The 20,367-nt window shown below is 42.0% G+C and overlaps 1 protein-coding gene across 19 annotated transcripts in view; it reads left to right on the top strand.

Moving 5' to 3' along the window:
- The window catches only part of MAGI1 (membrane associated guanylate kinase, WW and PDZ domain containing 1), a 631,665-nt gene that overhangs the window by 506,768 nt on the left and 104,530 nt on the right, over nt 1-20,367 (top strand). For all 19 annotated transcript variants that reach the window (XM_032359452.1, XM_032359374.1, XM_032359366.1 and 16 more), the window contains one exon: nt 12,616-12,822. In XM_032359452.1, coding sequence (XP_032215343.1) covers nt 12,616-12,822 — 207 coding nt within the window. The remainder of the gene's footprint in view (nt 1-12,615; nt 12,823-20,367) is intronic.

Here is a 20,367-nt window from a genome sequence, read left to right as displayed (position 1 = left end):
TGTTATAATTTGAGACAGAAGAGCATAATATACAATTTAGTAGGTCAGATTATTAACTTGGTCAAATTATTGTGTGTACTTCTTTACAGTCTTTTAACATTTGGATTTATTTGGTGATCACAGGGACATTTTCAAGAGGTGATTTACTTGGTGATCATAAGGACATTTTCAAGTAGTAGTTTGTTTTCTTTTTGTTAAAAACAAAATGTACGTACAAAGTGGACTATTATTTTATTAGGGATATTATAGCTTGATATGATAATAGCCCTTTCTCCAGGCAGTGGCTAACGGTTAAGTAATGGTCATGGATTTTAGTTATACTGATTATGGTTTGATATTTTTTGGAGGGGGTTGGGAGGAAGAGCATTATCTTTGTACCTACTGCTCATTTCCAAATTGTGAATATACTCTGGGCTGTGTTTAGATGTTAATCAAATTTCTGATTGTGAATTCAGGAGTATATCCCTTGAGTGCATTGCTAATTATCAATTGTCTCAGTTTCCTTAAAGTGTTGCGATTTGACTGGTGGCTGGGAAACTGGGAGGGGGTCTGCGAAAACCCAGCGCAAGGAAAATTCACTAAAGCCTACAGTGAGGGGAGGGAAGGAGGCTAAGTGGACTCTCCAGGAGCTTCTTCAAGGTTGTCTTGCAAATGCAAATCTAGTTAAAAATTCACGTGGCCCAGAATAGGGCAAATGTGAATCCTCTTTCATTAGCAGAAAGTGAATTGTTCTTATTTGGAATCTGTTATTATGCCCATCTGGGGAGCTTGAATCCCTTAATGTTTAAAAAAAAAAATTGCGTTTTTGGAAAGGTTGAGGGTGAGAGTGGTTGTGCAATGCCAAAGAGTATGTGTTGAATTGGAAAAGTGAAGCACGTGGTGTGGACAACTTGTCTGGGAAACAAGGAAGAGAAAGTCATTCTCTCCAGTTGTTTCTATTACAAATGACATAGAGGCGGAGTTACTTTGTTTCCCAATTAATTGTATCACTTGGGCAGAGGTAACTGTTATCACAGAGTTTTCAGATGGATTAGCTGAGACCAAGTAGCATTTAGGGACATGTTCAAGGTTGTACCACTGCTTCTGGAATGCTGGAGCCTAGAACCAAACCCAACTCAGTCTGACTTTCACATCCTCATACTCTTACCCGCAAACCCCAAGGAGAATATCCCGAATGTAACTACAAAGTTGTAGAAATAACTCATCTGTACTTTGACCTAACTTCATGGTAGGTAGCAACAGGGAAACGTTTTTCAGAGAGTGTCCAATCGTCTCGTATAGAACCGTCTTTTTCTGAGCGTTGCTGCGTTGTTTTGGAGTTGAGATCTTCTCATGCCCAGCATTAATAACCCAGTCCGTTTTTCAGCCATTTGATTGTTCTGTGTTTGTCAGCCTTTGACCTTTTAGCTGTATAATTTCCCCACCATATGAAAGAGCTCATACATTTTTGGAACCCACTGAAGTGTATTATGTTGACTTTCATAAGTTTGAAGCAAAATGGAATTTTTATGAAATGCCAGATACCATTCAAGGAATAGGGCTGGCTAGACCTTTAGAGAACTTCCTCTGCCCTTGCCTCCCTTGGACGGGCCCCGACGGCTCTGTCTGTTGGACACTAACAAACGTGCAGGCTGGCCTGACGCCCTGCCTGAGATGGAATTTCAGCCCCTTTGCAGTGGAGCTGTGTGCCCTCCAGCAAGTCGCTTAATGCTCTGTGTCTCCCTTTTCCCTTTGCGGAAATGAGGATAATAATAGCGCTTCCTCACAGGTAGGGTTAAATGAGACAATAATTGGAAAGAGCTGAGCACAGTGTCTGACCCATGTAAGCTCTCCATCAGGGTCAGCTCTTAGATTTACACACACCGTGGTCCGAAAGTGCCACCATGGTGCAACCCCTCCCCCTCCCCCTCGACAGTAAACCAGGGCATTTGCCAGTAAAACATCTTTATTTACTTCCCAGGTATTCACTGTCTTTTTTTCCTGTTTGGATTTTTCTCTCTTGCCCTGTCCTGGTTCCAGAGAGGAAAAGACTTTTTTCTTATTTATTTATTTTAGTGATCCCTCCACCCAATGTGGGTTTCAAACTTATGACCCTGAGGTGAAGAGTTGTGTGCTATTCATGCCACTGGGGCTGCCTGGCTGGCTCCAACTGAGCCAGGCACCCCCACAACACGCTTTAATGCAAGCCACTTTGCTCATTTTCAGTAAAAGTAATAAACGTACGTGATGGAATCCTCTCTATAGTAAAGAATGTCAACATACTTAAGTCCAAGTTGCTTCCCTTCCTCCCCATCGGGGGCCACGGTGAAGGGGTCTAGTGCAGGGATTCAGAAACCATACACACACTGGGCATGCACCTGTGGACTCCCGATCATTTCCCTCTATTCTTGTCCTTCCTACTTCACGTGTCTTGGAAATCTTTCCACATCGCCTCATGCAGTTCTATCTTGCTCTTTCAAAATGCTGTGGGGTATCCCAGTGTATGCCGACCCGCCCCCTGCAGGTGGACGTGTAGGATGTTACCCCCGCCCCGCCATTTTGGGTACTTTGTGAACATGGCGGCAGTGAGCATCCCTGCACAGATAGCTCACTAGCACTGCTCTGAATAGGACTAGCACGTTCCCGGCAGTACGGGGTTCAAGCAAGCCTGTCTACGCGTACACTGTTCAATTCAACAAGTAGTAATGGAGCATTCGCTTTGCCTCAGGTGTCATTTCGTGGCCTGAGGTGTGATATATGGGACAGAAGACCAAAGCAGCCCTGCCTTTGAAGATGCTGTGCTTTTTAGTTATTTATTTTTGCCAGCACTTGTCTGGCATAAACTATGTGTTGGGTGCTCTTCAAAGTGTGTGATATGCCCCAGCTCACTTAATTACCCAGCAGTCCTGGGAGGTAGGTACAGTTGATTCCTCATTTTACGGAAGAAGAGCATGAGGCCCAGAGAGGCCAATTATCTTTTCTAAGTTCACATGGGGAGCCGGGAATAGAGCTGAGTCCAAACCCGGGCTGCCTAGCCCCAGGGTCCGTCTTCTGCAGCCCCTCAGTGTTATGAAGCAAATGGAACAATTTCAAGAGAAGCGATGTGTGTTCCGAGAAGGGAAATAGGGTGCTTCAGAAACATACGGCAAGGGCACAACTTCTCATCTCCCATCAGAGGAGACCCCCTTGTGGAAGGGACAGTTACTGAAGCTTGTCAGAGGACCTCATGGTTTCAAGTGAGAGACTCAGGGACATTGTTTGAGTTTGAAAGTCTGCACTGGCCTCGAGGCTTGAATCCAGAGAGAGCAAGTGGGATGAACCCGAGAGAAGGTCAGAACGTTGGTCCTAGAGAAGGAGGGACAAAGAGACATGCCCTGCTTTCTTTAGAACCAGGGCAATGTAACAGAACTTTCTTCAGTAATGGAAATGTTCGGGGTTCTAAGCCACCTGATATGGCGGCCACTAGCCACAGGTGGCTATTGTGACTGAGAAACTGAATTTTAGATTTAGTTTAATTTAAACTAATTTAACTTTAAATAGTCACAGGTGTCTGGTGGGTGCTGTGTTTTACAGCACTGCTCTAGAACAAAAGCTTCTGCAGAGAAGGGTGAGCACCTACTCGAGAAGGAGCCTCCCCTCTCACTCAGCTGACTTCAGGGAGCTAAGTGCATGTTTAAGAGTTAAGCTCCTTTAAAATGGATAATTTCAAATCCTCCCAAAGAGCATGTTACTGCAGAGCAGTGGTGGATCTTCTTTTGTGGATGCATTCAGTGACGTGTAAAATGGCAGACAAGTAGAATAAGGCAACAAAACCTCAGGGCTGGGTAACCGTCCATATGTGTTCGGGGTTTAGAGTTGCAGGGTTCTAGGATTTTAAAGCTGGGAGTGAGGTGGGGTCATTTCCTGTGAAGACAGAACTGAGGTCCTGGGAGAGACTGGTCTAAAGCACTAAAGGGAATTGGGACAAAGCCTGGCCAAAAGCCCATCACCCAAGTCATGTCCCAGGCAGGACCGGGATGCCAGTATTTCCCATTCTGCCTCTTGGAAATGGACACCTCTTTTGTAGACTGTATGCCTGGTTTGTTTCACCAGTTGTTTATTCATTAAAAATGCTGAACAAAACTGGATATGATCATTGCCCTCCTAGGTCTTGTAGAGCACAAGGCTCAATATTCAAATAATCACAGACATATGTGTACAGTTGTGAGTGCGCTAGGGTCTGTAGCAGAGACTATAGGTTGGGAAGATTTGATCTCTGTGGAATGGGGAAAAGCTTTTCCTGTAGAAGTAATAATTGGAGTGAGCTCTAATGGTTGAGCTGGAGTTAGATAGCTAGATTTAACACATAAAACAATAGAACATCTAGTTTTGCATTTTCTCTGGCAACCCTAGATGGAGTTAGCTTTGGGCTGTGATGGTGATGGCGGTGGTAATGATGAGTGGACTGAATCTTAAGATATTTTTGTGATTAAAAAGCTGGACTTGGCAATGGATCAGTTATCGTAAGAAGGAGTAGAAGATGCACGTGACGGTAGTCATCCTAGGATGACTCTTAGTTTCTGTCTTACTTAACTGGATAGATGCTGGTACCATTTGCTGAGATAAGAAACTGGAAAAGGGCAGTTTCGGTGGTGGGGCTTGGGAAAGCATGATGGAACTTTCCACGCACCGCCAGTTCTAATACCAAGAGTTGGATTTACTCCAACGAGGTTCCACCTGTCTCTATAAGCAGTCTAACTATTGTCCCTCACAAAGCACAGAAGTTATTAGTGGAGCTCATAACTGATCTCGGCTTTGCAATTTGAACCAACGCCTCATTCTGTCATTAGATAGATTTGACATCAAGGCCAAGAAAAGAGAAATAAATGTGTCTTTCCTCCTTGGCCCGACTTCCTAATTGTGGCAATGAACAAATTTATTGGATATGGTGCTTAAAATAAATCAGCTGCACCATCTCTCCTTGCCTTGCTTTGCTTTTGCTTTTCTTTCTTTCTTTCTTTCTTTTTTTTTTTCTTCTTGTTGACATTTTCACTCAGAGAGACAGGTTGCTGCTTCAGCCAGCCCTTGGGACTTCTCTAGGAGAGGGTTTACAAGGGATGAACTATTCAGTGGGCGTGGTTCCAAACATGCCTGTTTTACAAATGCCTCTGGGTAGAAGAGGCTGATTACACACTTTAGACAACGCAAAGGTTTTCCCCCAGCATGGAAGTACGGCGCCAGTGTGACATTTCAAATTGGAGTTATGGGTTGCATATTTCTGCATGTCAATGAGGGAGAGGGATGTCAGCCTTCAATAATGTTACTGTTTTGCTTCCTAGAAGGTCTACCAAAAAGCAGCTGCCAAGAGTATACTTTTTGGGGACACAGAGATAAAGCAGGAGTGAAGAGAGTTCTTGTTTGTCATTGAGGAGAATGAGACGGTCTGGAGTCCTGTTCTTTGGCAGGCCTTGGAAGCCGTCTGTCGTGATAAGCTCTGTTGGCAAACTCCACCGTGGAATGTTCTCTTTTGATAATGAAAGTAACCAAAGGGAATCTGTGCTGCAATTGGCTGTTCCTCGGCATATGAAGCTGGAGAGGCTGCTATCAGGGTAGTTTTGCTCCACTCCCTGCTTTGAGATCCTTAGAGATTCCTCTGAGTTGACATCATCGATGTTGGGGACAGACAAGTGGGTGTGCAAGTGCCAGTCATCGTTTACATGTTGTGTGAATCTCCTCTTCATCTGAAAATGGGACTACTAATGTCTTTTTTTTTCCCCATAGGATTATTAATAAAGATGAGAGTAAGTGAATGTATGGGTAGTGACATGACAGGTGCACAGTCAAGATAAATGTTAGTCACGGTTGTGCTTTCAGTATACATTGTGACACCAGTACCCTCTTCTGTGTTTTAGAGCTCATACTGGCCTCCAACAGTAGGTGGCACTTAAGACTGCTAGGGTTCATTACATGTGAACATTGTTCCCAGCACAATGGTGAAGTACTTTGTATGTAGTATCTGAGTCCATCACTCAAAAAAAACCTGCTGGATGAGTGCTGTTCTTGTCTTTATACCATAAGAACTGAGGCTGTGAAGAGAGAGGTCCCTTACCTTGCTTAGGGTCACAAAGCTATTGAATTATATCACCCTCTTTAGTCTTCTGTGTAAAGCCAGACGGCAGTGTTAAGAACAAACTTCTCATTAGAGGACAGTGGCTTACTGTCCTTCTTTGCGTGCAAATCATGGTTCCGTGGGGTGGAGCAGGTAAGCCAGGGAAGAGTAAAAAGAAAGTGATGGGCGTTTGTAGGAATGATACCATCATGTGCTGAGCAAGCAAGCGGAAAGTGAAATAGCGCGGATCCGAAGTCAGCGAGATGTGATTTTGATGGACTGGGAAGAGGCTGCGGTGAGTCATGCTCTTAAAAAAAAAAAAAACCAGATCCGCAAGAGAGGTGTGGAGGCGCATCCCGGGCTGGCGTTCCTGTGTGCTGTCCCTACCTGTGGATTGACTCATTCCCAAAGAATTCCTCATGCCAGCCTGTGCTGGCACTGCCTCAGGCCTGGAAACGTGGTCCACAAGCAGATGTGGTCGCTGCTCTCCTGGTGCTTGTGGTCTGGAGGTAAAGACAGATATTGGCAAACTCAGCTGTGTGATAATTACAGCAAAGGGCATCGGGAAGGAGAGGCACATGGTTTCCCGAGGACACTTCAGGGCAGCTTTGATCTAGTGGGGGGGGGGGTCAGAGGTACAGTCTCTGAGGACAAGCAGGTGGTTGGTGGCATGACCCTGAGGCTAGGCAAAAACAGGTAAGCGGGATGTCTGTGGCCTTCTGGACTCTGTGTACCTCTGCGTTTTACACATAGAAAGAGGAAGGCGTTTTTTATCCTTCCACACCCCGAAGAATCAAACCCATTTTTGCGTCCTTGGAGGCGATATTGCCCCATCGAAGACGCATACTATGGATTCCAGGATGTCAGCACTCACTACCGTGCTGTTCTGCTTATTATCAAAACCATGTTCCGTAGGAAGAAGACAGACAAGTGTCCCTTGCTCCACCCACCTCCCATGTGGAATTACAGACCGGCGTCCAAAGAACCCGAGCACTGTTTACCCTGGACCAGCCAGGTCCAGACCTGACTCTTAAGGCAGGCATTTCTGCCGCTGTTGGCCTCCGCGTTCCTCATCTACTAAAGAGGAATGGTTTTCTGTGACCTGGTTCCCTCTGCTGTCTATGCTAGGGGTGGTCCAGTGCTCCTCGCTGGTGAGTCCTAGCTAGAAATTCAGAATCTTGGGCCCTTTTGCGACCCACTCAACCAGAGTCTCCATTGCAATTAAACTTTATGGTTTGCATGACATTTAAGAAAACTGACGTAGGCCACACAGAGCATTTGTGAAGATCACGTTTTAGTCCCCTCTTTCCATCTTATTTCTACTGTCTAGCATGGTGCCTGCCTCCCCCCGCCCCCCCCCCAAAAAAAAGTTCTCTTTAGGGAAATGAATGAATACTAAACTTGTACAAAGTGAGAGGTCATATAGATTTGATTCATTCTGGCTTAAAACTCAGGGTTACGGTCCTCCTTAAATATTTTATCAAGCTCTAAAAATTGATTTGCTGTCCCCATTAATTTTTAAATGCATGTCAGAAAATATTTTCTTAGGCTTGGTCATGGCCAAAGATTGTGTCTGTTAGTTAAGGCCAGCAGCAGCTTCCTCTTCTGTCTTCCCTTGCCCTCTCCTCCCTCCCCATCCACCATCCGTGTTAAGTTTTACTGTAGAGCCGGTTTTGAAAATAGCTGTAGAGACACATGCATTCCCACTTGGGAGCGAGCCTGGCCACCTCAGGAAGTGTGTGTTGGCTAACGTGGAGACTACACGACAGTCAGGCTCGTGTCTCCCAGAAGCTGTGGAGCCTGCTAGGTGATAACCCAAATTAATTTTTTAATCACTTATAATTCTTCATATGATTTTTCTTTAATAGCATTACGTGCCACGTGTATTCCTCACAGGGAGTCTCTTGTCTGTACCATCTGTAAGTTTGCGGTCTACCGTGGCTAGGTGTGGCCCAGTGCGGACCAGTGTGGAGACTTGATGAGTTGTGTGGGACCTGCCCAGGGCCAGGCAGCTAGACTTGGAAAGTGAAGAGGGCGGGTCGAGGCAGTGGAACCCGTGGTGACTGGCCGATGGCAAGTGCACCACCCATCTTGCCCATCCCATGGTGAAGGCAACATGGGATTTCGGCATAACCCCACCCACCACAAGTCCGGGGACCAAAACCACATTCACCCAGAATCACATCACTAAGACCAATCCGTGACTTACCAAAGCTGTTTTGTTGAAGTTTTAGGTTTTCTCCCCTCGCTGCTGTGCCCCAGTCCCTTTGTACGCCCATGGTTTCACATTGCATCAGCCTTCGGGAGGCTCTTCTTGACTGGGGCCAAGATGTTGGCCTGGCAAGGACAGGGACGCACCCAGGGTAAGAGAACAGCTTCTCTGCAGAAATCCTTAATGCAACGAGTGTGTTCCAGGTGAATTGGCCATGGTCACACACTTGTCATCAACATTGCCTGGAATGGACAGAATCCAAGGAACCAGAGCTTATGCTTTGTTGTGTAGCACTTCTCAGTATATCCAGATTTTAATCAGAAACAATCCATTTTTGGGGTGCCTTGGTGACTTAGTGGGTTAAGCACCTGCCTTCGGCTCAGGTCATGATCCCAGGGTCCTGGGATCGAGCCCTGTATTGGGCTCTCTGTTCAGCGGGGAGTCTGCTTCTCCCTCTCCCTCTGCCTCTTGCTCTGCCTGCTTGTGCTCTCTCTGTCAAATAAATAAAGTCTTTTAAATTAAAAAAAAAAACCTCCATTTTTATATTAGGGAGTAATTCAAATGATTTTTTAGAATACATGGGGGAAAAATGTATCTGTGAAGGAAAGTTGAACTCCCTGTAGTTAGAGAACTCCTAGAAATAAGCTTTTCTGTAACATTTGTAGGCAATATGGGTAATAAGAAATGCTGGAGGGATTTAAGTAATTGCACCGGTTCCCATTTATAACCCCTTATAGTTTACACGGTACCTTTGAGAAAGTTAAATAATTTGATATTCACAATAATCCTGGGGTCACTCAGGCTGTCATTTCTGTCTCACAGAGGGTGTATTAGACTGAGGGTTAAAACCTTGCCCCAGGCTCTTTCATCATTGGCAAGTTCTTTTGCTTGTTCCTTTACAAGAGTAAAGGAAGAGTATTGAGTTATCTTGTGGCAGGCACCTGAGACACAATGTCTTGTTAATCCTTCCAACACGGTGGAATGAGCTCCTTTGAGAGATTAGAAACAAGCTGTGAACATTAAGTAGCAGTCCTCAAGGCTCGGTGTAGTAGCAGACTTTGGTGTAGGTTAGAGGCTTTCAGTGGACCATCTCCTTTTATCCTCCAAACAGGTGCTCTAGATAGAAAGGAGGTATTCAGGAGAAGGAGGGGGAAAATGAAGGACAGGTGGGGAATAAAAGCGGGAGACAAACCATGAGAAACTCTGGACTCTGGGAAACTGAGGGTTTCAGAGGACATGGGGTGGGGGGAATGGGTTAGCTTGGTGATGGGTATTAGAGAGGGCACGTATTGCATGGAGCATGGGGTGTTGTACGCAAGCAATGAAGCATGGAACACTACATCAAAAACTAATGAAGTACTGTATGGTGACTAATGTAACATAATAAAAAAAATGAAAATGCTGAATTTTTAAAAAATGAATTATTCTTAGAATGCCAGTTTTACAGAAGAGAACAAAGAGGGCTTTTTGTTTGTCTCTTTAATGGTTAAATGCCTAGAATCGCGGAGCCAGTTAGGATTCGGAAGCATAAACTGTCTCTTTTCCGCTTTGGTGTGCTAGATACCGCTCATGTCTACACCTTAGGTTAACCTGAATGACATTCCTCACGCAATAGTTTGTCTTTGACAATAGCCATTGTGAATGGTCAGCCAAAGAATAGGTACTTTTTTGGGGGGTCTGCCATCTTAAACTAATTTTCAGGAATAGGAAATAACTATGAATAAGTGGGCTGCTTGGAGGAGTTTATAACTTCATTGAGAAATCTGCTAATCATTTATTAAGAAAGATTCTGAACTTGAAAACTGAGGAAAATCCACACATATTTGTCAAATTTGGGTAGAACTTTTGTTTTCCAAACATTTATTTTTGTCAAAAACTGAGGTTATCTAAGTTTTCAGTGATTTTTCAAGTGAGAATAGTTTCCTGATTGTTGCTTTGGTTTCATGGCACTGAAAGTGAATGATTATGTTTGTAAAATTGTAGTTATAACATTATGAATAAAGGGGCCCATCCTTTGGTCCCATATTTCAGTGGAGGAGTCTTCACATAGACACTGGGACTTGTTTACTTCCAACTCAAAAATACACATGATACTTTGGTAGATTAGTGATCAGAAGGACTTAGAATTAAATTCATTGGAGTTTGTCTTTCCTTTTTTTCCCTCCTATGTAAAGATATTTTTTAAATAGTTAGCTGTTTTACTTACTTAACCACATTAATAGTCTTCAGTTCACGAAAAGGTCAACACTGTGGCCTCCTTTCAATATGGGATGTCCTTAGATGTAAACTCTATAGAAATGCAAGAAGTTGGGGCGCCTGGGTGGCTCAATGGGTTGGGTCTCTGCCTTAGGCTCAGGTCGTGATCCCAGGATCCTGGAATTGAGCCCTGCATCGAGCTCTCTGCTCAGCGGGGAGCCTGCCTCCCCCTGTCTCTCTGCCTACTTGTGATCTCTGTCAAATAAATAAATAAAATCTTTAAAAAAAAAAAAAAAAGAAAGAAATGCAAGAAGAGTCTTGGTTCATATGTGTGCTCCTTAATTCTTCCTTGCAACACATGTTAGCCTCTAAAAACATACATGGGATGCCTTTCTCCAAGTTGGTTGTATTCATCACCTGTACCTTTAAGTTAAAAACCTGACAGATGTTTTGAAGAAATTGATACCATCATCTTTTGTGAAACGAACTGATAATTGAGTTGAGCATAAGCCTCCACATTGTGTTTTGTAGGTTTCATTCTGGTGTCCTTCAAATCAAACATGGTACCCATTAGTCTACTGCATGTTTTAACAGGTGTGGTTAGTTTTTCCTGCTGACACACACGGTCACACCACTGTCAAAGAAAGTGGGTGTGCATATTCATAAGTGATGGTTCACAATATTTTAAAGAAATAATAGTAATAAAAAATAAATTTTAATTATAAAACAAAGGCTCAGTAGAAGCCAGCTCTTGAATACCCGTGTGTTTCATTCAGAGCAACGTGTTACTGTCTCCTTTTGCTTTTGTGCTTGTGTTATATAGTGTATTTTACGTAATCATGTACTGAGGTTAGACAGTGGGGGGAGTCCTTGGGAAGAAGCAGTGTGCAAGATTTGATATTATGTATAAATTCTACTTTAGTAAGCAAAGAATTACAAACATTGCTTAGGATTTATTGAAGGACTCTGTGTCATTTATCTTTCTGACCTTCCTTTAGAAGATGTGTGCTGGTGAGTGGATTTAGTGGCATTCTAGTGCTGAAGTGCTGATTTTTTTATCATGTAGTCACTTCATATTATTGATTATAAGCTTATTTTTCAAACTTTGGCTGTTCATGAATCACCTTTATGGCTTTGTCCATATCTGAACATACTATCTATTACTTACTTGAAATATTCTTTAAAATAACATTTTTATTATAAGTTTTCAAAAAGAAACTCTAATCACTGCCATTACTATTCTTATTCAATTAATTACCTTTTATTATATATAGTTGCCTTTTAAAATAAAAAATCACTTTAAAAATATTGCTTTTTCTCTTTAATTTTAAAAGTAAACTTTATTGTAACTACTATAACTTAATAGAGCTAGATTTTTTCTTTTGGTCCACATTAAAAATATAAACACTTATTAAAATAATAAAATGTAAAAATCCCTCCAGGTACTGCTCAGAATCACTTAATGCACTGAGTCAAATGTTGGGAAAAGTGCCTAAAAGTGAAATGGACATTTCCTAAAACAGTGGCCACCATGCCACCATTGACACAGTTTTCTGTTAAAACTTGGCAAGGGTTTACTCCCACCCCACATGACCCTGAGAGTCAAGCCTGCCATTCAGCTAAAGACGCGCCACGTGGTGTTCACCATCCTCCTTTTTATATAGTGCTCTGGTTCCCTCTTAAGGAGTCCCCTTATTAAGGGAAGGTGACCTTGACTTTGTAGGCGTGTAAGGGTGCTGGCCATAATGAATTTTTTATTTTCTCTGAAGCGAACTCTAAATTGGATTCAGCATTATGCTGGTGCATATATATAAAAAGGTGACCAATTGAATTTCAAATGTAATGAGGATGAAGTTTTGGTATTCAGTACAGCTGGCTTTGTTTTTAGCCCTAGTAGTAGGTTCTTTGCAATGAAATAATGCAGATTCCCTCCTGACTTTGGAAATCATCATGTCTAGCTGGGTAGGAACAACATCTCTTGTGACCTATTCCAGAAATGAAATACAGTGTGTTCTGGTTTTCTAGTTTAAAAAAAAAATTTTTTTTTTTTAATGTACTGAGAGATTCAGATGTGAAGTCTTAAAAAAAAAACACAAAGTATTCTTTCTAAAACATGCAAATGTGTCTCTCCATCACCTAGGAAACTATTATGGGACACCCAAACCTCCTAGCCAGCCAGTCAGTGGGAAAGTGATCACGACGGATGCCTTGCAAAGCCTTCAGTCTGGCTCCAAGCAGTCAACCCCAAAGCGAACCAAGTCCTACAATGATATGCAAAATGCTGGCATAGTCCATGCGGAGAACGAGGAGGAGGATGATGTTCCTGAAATGAACAGTAGCTTTACAGGTAAAGACCAGACTACCTTCCCCTTCAATGGATTTGGGGGAAGGGGTGGTGCGAGGCTTTGGTGGAGAGCAAAGAGAAGGGGTCTGTTCTCAAGAACCACTTGGAAGGGTTGACGAAATTCGAACTGACCATGCAAGGCTTGGGGAAGAGGTGCTATTTTCCCTGATCTATTTTTCACGCTTCTTTGCAGGATTATTTTAACTTCACCCACATATCTTAAAGGGGCTAGAGGGAAATATCTGTAGAAGGGAATCAAGAAAAAAAAAAAAAGAAGGGAATCAAGAATAATCAGCATTGTTTCCTTCTCTTCAAAACGATATTTTAAGGATATTTGTATTTTGTTCATTTATTTCTTGGCCTTGACACTGCTCCATAATTATGCCTGATGACCTATAAAGGGAAATAGGAGAATTTGTTTAACAGTTCAGTATCCGTTGATGTCATATGGAAGGCTAGCAGCATCCTTTTGTCTCCTACCTTTGTAAATAGAGATTGTAATTGAACATATACTGTGTTCAGTTACCTGGTGCAGTTTTGTGCCCCCAAATGGAGAAAGATGGAAAAATAATAAATACTTGATTATATCTGACATATGTATTCTATGTTACAGAGCATATATTGTTCATTGCATTATACATTTAAATATACATTCAGGACCATCTGCCCCCAAGCTTAGGTATGCTGTGTTTTATGAGGGGATCTTCAAGGACAATGCCTCTGGGTAAGACAGTTGCAGACTGTGTCTTGCACAGTTCTTAGGGGCACCATTCACAGAGGTTACGATGTATATTTCCTGAGTTAGTGTAGTGACCCAGAACTGTTCAAAAATATTTTTCGCTTTAGGGGGGTCTGACCTTAGGTAGTAACTCAAGGTGAAGCAACTGTACCAGACATTTGTCAATCCAGTTTGTAATATGGTGACTTTGACGAAAGCTTGTTTCTCCTGTTTTTCTTCTACTTAACTAATTTCTTCAATATTTTAGAGTATCGCTATGGAGAAGTTATCTATTTGCAGCATATGAGATCTAACCCTCTCCTAGTAACCTTTCCTGACATCACCACACTTCAGTAATTACTTGATTAGACTCAATTCCAATAAAGGGGAAATTAGTTAAAGTCTGTATTGCGTTAGCAAAGCTAATAGGATATTTAGGAAAATGCTTGTATTAGCCAAATGGTTTCTAGAGCCTGTATAGACCTCTTCTGAAGTTTTCTAAGTCATTAAGTCAGAAGCCTAAAATTCTTCAAGATGACAATTAAGATAATTTCTGATGGTTTTGTTGTCCTAACAGTAACCACTCCTTCTGCAAGAGGCATTGAATAAAGAAGCGGAGACCTACTTTGTTATTCTAGCTTCTTGGTTCTTGGTAGTTGTCTTATTATAAATGTACTATCTGACTTCTATCACATGTGAAATGGTTAAGGTTAAATCATAACTAACTTCCCCCTTACAGCTCCCAAGAACTGGATTCCAAAAAAATTTCCATTTTCCAATTAAAATGGTTAGGGCAGGGGCTAACCTATAGTTGTAATAGCTAGGAGAAATTTACAATCTTTTGCATATGCATTTATTGAAATCAGCTCATTTCAATTACTTAGAAATACTTGATTCGTGTATAATAGTCCTTGCTGATAGGAAAACAGATTATGAAAAAAAGGTAATATTTCTTTAAAAAAGTAGCTAACATTATAATGTCTTGATCTTTCACCAAATAAGGATAGCAAATCATAATATAACCCAAAACATAGTTGTGGGCACAGAAATAAGATTTTCAGAGTGATGTGCACGGAAATCGTTCTGCCATGTGGACTGGATGGTCTCCAGGAAATGTGTGTGCCCTTATTTCTTCTCTATGTATTAAGTAGGTTTCTGGCTATGAAGCAGGAATAAAGTAGGAGTTGTTGACTATAGGTTTTAATGCTCTTCCTGGTACTAGCTACTATTAATCTTGGTCTCTAAAGGCTACACCTCAGGTATTCTGACCCCACTGAATACTCCCTAGAAATTCTGGCATCGAAGAAAAACTTTGGGGCTCAATTTGTCAATTGCCGAAACCAGTCTGATCATTCCTTCCGCACACCCCCACACAAAAGCCAGGTGGCACCTAATTGTCTTCCTCAGCCTCCTGTCCTTAACACCAAGAAAGTCAGTAGGATGCAGAGAGAAATGATCTTCAGATATACGTGTGATGGGCATCCTCAGTATGTTGAGTAAATGCCTTCTCACTTACCATGCTACAACTCTGACAGCTGACAACCTGTCATACCCTAACTCATATAAATTCTTTCAGATAATTGACACTACCCAGTCTATGATATGTGTATCAAACTAGCTGTGTCAAAGCATTTTTGCTCTCTGAACCGCTTGAAGTAGCAATTCACGAGCCTCTTGGAGCATAGAGTGACAGTAATATAATGAGGTCTTGGCTCCTGGTTGGAAGAGTTATGATAAAGAAATGAGTTTCATATACAAATAGAGAAACACAGTGGAGGTATTAAAAATATTTACTGGGATATTTTTAATTAACATGCTATTGCTGCTCTCTTAACTGACTTCTGCTTTGGGTCTTTGGAAGGAGGCATGAAATGTCTAAATAATATGGGGCATGTCTGTAGGCAGAAGAGGAGGAGACTTGTGGCCAAAAGCCTCCTGGGGAGGCTTCCTCTTGTCAGTGACTGAGGCAAGAGCTGAACAACGAGGAACCCATTCCAGATACTACCCCCAGATACTTCCAGACTGACTGTTGAGCATGAAGCAATAGGCCAGTCTTCTACACAGTGTGCCTCAATTATGGACCTACATGAGTCCTTGAGAATGAACACTCTTTATGTGTGCTTCCTGAAGGTAGAGTTATATTGCTGACCAAAGCACACAGTTGCTTAATGCTGTATAAGGACCTTGTTTAGACAGCTTAGAAAATCTGTACCAAACCACCACAGCTAAAAAGTAGATGGTTCGTCCATTAACCCCCTCCAGGAGATATCAAAGGTTATTTAATTGTGTTCCGAGGCTTTATTTTCCTCCCAGCAGTCCCCCTATTATTGAACATGAGGTTGCTGACGCTTCTCTTCCATTAGTAGGCAATGATAAAACATTGCTTTGGAATGTCAAGAGATGATATTATTTTAGGAGCTAATGTTTCTCAGGGCTATGTGGCAGGCACTTTGCTAAGCTTTTTACACATATATGAGGGAGGTCTAATAGCTTGTCCAAGATCACAAAGCCAGTGACTGTCAAAGCTGTCATTTCAACCCCAAAATCTGACTTCAGAGCCCGCATGCTCATCCGGTGTGCTCTGTGTGTTTTAAATCAAGTTTATTAGCTCTGTACACCGTCAGAGATGGCACCTACTGCTAAAAGTTGGGGGCATGTGATACACGCTCCAGAAATGTATGTCTGACATGAGTCACCTTCACAAGGCCCCAAGTATGCATATGTGTATTTAATATTTGGAAACTTCTTACTTATTATACATGAAAAAGTTATTTATGTTCTTTTATGGTTTATAAGTCATTTTCACACGTATCCCCCAAACCACCTGGAAATGTTGAGAGCTTAGCAACCTAGGCATTACCTTCCACATTTTGTAGACGGGAACACTGAGGAACAGGGCACGTCCCCCCACTAGACAGCAGGAGAACCAGGCTTCCTGATTCCCCATCCAGCCTGTGTTCCAGTCGTCCCTTTTCCCTATCCTGTTTGGATCCACTGGCAACCTTTTGTCAGAGAGTGATAGCAGCGCTCCTCCATGTTTGGTAGATCAAATGAAAGATTTTCTTAAAATCAGAGCACATGTCAAAGTCTAAGCCATGAGTAGGACGATGAATTCGTAAGTCTGCACTTTGTCGCTGGTTCTCCCATTGTTGGACTTTTCATTTTCTTTGAGAGAATGAGGTTGTTTAAGGCTCTGTTGAACTGGAAAGAAGACACAGAAAGCCAAACATGTCAAACTGTTTACATTAAATATCTATAGCTTTATTTTGGTTAATCAGTTAGATAGGAAGAATCCTTGGGCAGTGTATACACATAGCAAATCGTTACAATGTATCCTTTAAATATCGTACAGTTCTGTCAGTTGTACCTCAGTGAAGCTAAAAAAAAAAAAAAATCTTTCAATAAAAAAATCTATATTTAAGGGGCATCTGGGTGGCTCAGTGGGTTAAGCCTCTGCATTCGGCTCAGGTCATGATCTCACAGTCCTGGGATCGAACCCTGCATCAGGCTCTCTACTCAGAAGGGAGCCTGTTTCCCTCTCTCTGTGCCTGCCTCTCCACCTACTTGTGATCTCTCTCTCATTGTCAAATAAATAAATAAAATCTTTTAAAAAAATCTATATTTACGTCAATCATACCTCAATTAAGCATTTTTTAAGACATGAAAAATATATAAAATAAAAAAAATTTGGATAATTTTCATTTTTCCTTAGGAAATTACAGTTACTTAGATATTTTACCATTATGCTAATATTCCTTTCCCATAGTTGAGGTTTTGGAACACTAGCAGGGGTTTCTTTCTTTCTTTTTAACATAAATTATATATACTTATTGTTAAGCTGAACCATCTCCTATTTAGGTCCCACCTATTGCCACAACTCTTTCCCTCTTATATCCAGTTTCTATTAAAATGGGTTAATTGGGGCCTCTGGGTGGCTCAGTCGGCTAAGCCTCTGCCTTCGGCTCGGGTCTTGATCTCTGGGATCGAGCCCCACATCGGACTCCCTGTGCAGTGGAGAGCCTACTTATCTCTCTTTCTTCCTCTGCTGCTCCCCCTACTTTTGTTCTCTCTCTGTGTCAAATAAATAAATAAAATCTTTCTTAAAAATAAAATGGGTTAATTAAAATTCTTAGGTAAAATTATTGAATGTCATTCATTGTCCTGGTACTTCTCTAGCTCTTAAAGATTGGGTGAAAAGATGATCACTGGCTCTGGTACATTTGCATTTCCGGAAGCAGGTCCTAGTCCCGAGCACCCAAGATGCCCACACCGAGTGCCAGGCACATTGGCAAGCATTTTGTGTGTCCTCAGTCCTTTAGTTCTCATGGCTTATGCGTCATTTCCATTTTACAGATGAGGAAACAGATGCTCAGAAAGGTAATTTGTTCCGAGGTCACACAGCTAAAACAGGCAGATCTCTGATTTGGTCTGTTGTCTGATGTCACATCTGTTTTTTTCCTGCCAGTTTCCTGAGGGCCAGATCTGACCTGGAGACAAAGGTTAGGATTAGGATTAGGATTATTAGGATTAATAATGTTGATGAAGAAACTGATGATGGGGACAGCTAACAAATCCTGTTAACTGTGTACGAGATGTTGTCCTGAGTGCTTTACTCATGCAGTCTCCCCACAATCCTGTGGGCTTGCTGTGGTTATCCCCATTTTATAGATGAGGAAACCAAGGCATATAGAGGTTAATTAAGTGTGTTGCCCACATTAATAACAGGTGAGGCCAGGATTCAAAGTCAGATAGTCTGGCTCTTAAGTTAATGCTTATAATTAATTTCTCTCTCTCTCTCTCTCTCTCTCTTTTTTATTTTATTTTATTTTTTTGGACATGCCATATTGCCTTTTTGTTTGTTTGTTTTTAAGGAATTGTGATAGAAATATTAGGAGTTTTTGCATAAAAATAGACATTCCTACTTTCTCCTGAACAATTAGAGATCTGGGGAGCTGGGTGGCTCAGTCAATTAAGCAGCTGCTTTCAGCTCAGGTCATGATCCCAGGGTCCTGGGTTTGAGTCCTGCATCAGGCTCCCTGCCCAGTGGCGAGCCTGCTTCCCCTCTCCCTCTGCCTGATGTTCCCTTTGCTTGTGTTCTCTATCTCTCTCTCTCTCTGTCAAATAAATAAATAAAAATCTTAAAAAAGAAAAAGAAAAAATCAGAGATCCAGAAACACTGAATCCACTTTTCCTCAGGATGCTGATTACCTGGCACTGAGTTCCCTGCTCTGCTCAGACAGGTTGCACTCTCTCTAGTGCTTCTTCCAGACCTACCATTTGTGCCTCTGTCCTGGCACTGTAAATGCAGGCATTTGCTCCTTACTCTGGCAGGAGGACAAAATCCCTCCTAGAAGCTGAAGGTTCTAGTGATTCTTTTGAGAATTCGTTACCTCCATCCTCCAAGTATATTCTTATACCTGGGTGCTTTCAACATGCACGTTTTGGAACCTTCTCCCAAACCTGTTCTCTGTCGTAGGGAGTCTGAATCTGCATGTTAGCATCTCTCCAGGTGATTGTTATAGCCACTGACTGGTGAGGAGTGTACATTCTAAAAACATCAGAAATGAATATACGTTGGCTCCTAGAGAACTACAGGCGACTCTTCTGGATCTTGCCAAGTTTGGAATTTATTTTTTTTTAATTGATCAGAAATTTCAAAATATTTCTTCCATGTTGGCCTAATTTCCTTTTTCTGCTTCAGAATTCTAATTGCTTTCTTAATCTGCAGTCATGGCTACAAATTGTTTTAAGCAAGCAAACAAATTGGTTTAAGCAAGAATTTAGGGGATCCAGCAGTTGAAGAGGCCAGGAGTACATGGAATTGGTGGCTCAATTAGGGCCATTTGGTGACTTTCTCTATCTTCCCTTTCTTTCCTCTATGTAGGCTTAATTCTAAGTCAGGTCTTGCCAAGCTGTGTCCAGATAGCCACCAGCACCTACAGCGTGAGAATCACCTTAAGAATAATCCCAGCAGACACTTCTATGCCTGGCATTCACAGGTTTGCTTTGGATCATGTGCCCAATACTGTCACAAAGGCAAGAGTGATAATGTGACTTAGAACCAGCACATGACCTAGGAGTTGGTTTAAGTCAGTCCACACCTAGACCACCATGACCTTGAATGGACAGATTTCCAAAGGGAGGTCTGAGAAGGGTTTCTAAGAAGAGATGGGAGAGATGCAGGGCAGCCTCTTCGATGGTGTGTATCTTTGGTGGAGATGCTTGTTTAAGAAGCTCGACATGTTCTCCATCCAAATGCTGAATTACCTTCATTCTCATGTGCATCATTGGGCACTACTCATCAGAGAAAGATTGGAAAGCAGCCTTTTATTATTCCTCGGTCTGCTTTCAGGATTCAGAAATGTCTACTGGAGAATTACTGTGGGAGATAGAAAATAACTACAACCCCTGATTATTATGTTTTAAAGCCCCATGGAGAATGATGTTTAATATTCTTGGCCTCTATAAAAATTCAGCCAGAATGTCAACAGTGCCGTTTGTGGATACTTGGATGACATCGCCTCGTGATGTTTCCAGTTAATAAGAAGGCAAGGAGATTCATGTACTTAGAGTCTTCTTTTAAGACCCAAGTCAGATTAGTCCACCCACATGATCCTGTTCTGGGGGGAACTGTCGTGGTTTTCACAGGAACATTCCCGTCACTTTTCCAAAAGAGGCTCAAATCTGACTCACTGGTATAGCTGTGTCTATAGTCTAAAGTTTTATATACTTTCCAGTTTGATGTGTCAGTCTTTGATCTTTGCCACTGTCTACCAGGAATATTTTAAATGATCGATACAAAAATGGTTAAGATGCCATCGACGCTGTAT

Source organism: Mustela erminea, chromosome 1 (assembly GCF_009829155.1).
Source record: "Mustela erminea isolate mMusErm1 chromosome 1, mMusErm1.Pri, whole genome shotgun sequence".
NCBI lineage: Eukaryota > Metazoa > Chordata > Mammalia > Carnivora > Mustelidae > Mustela > Mustela erminea.
This window is presented reverse-complemented; position numbering and strand designations above follow the sequence as displayed.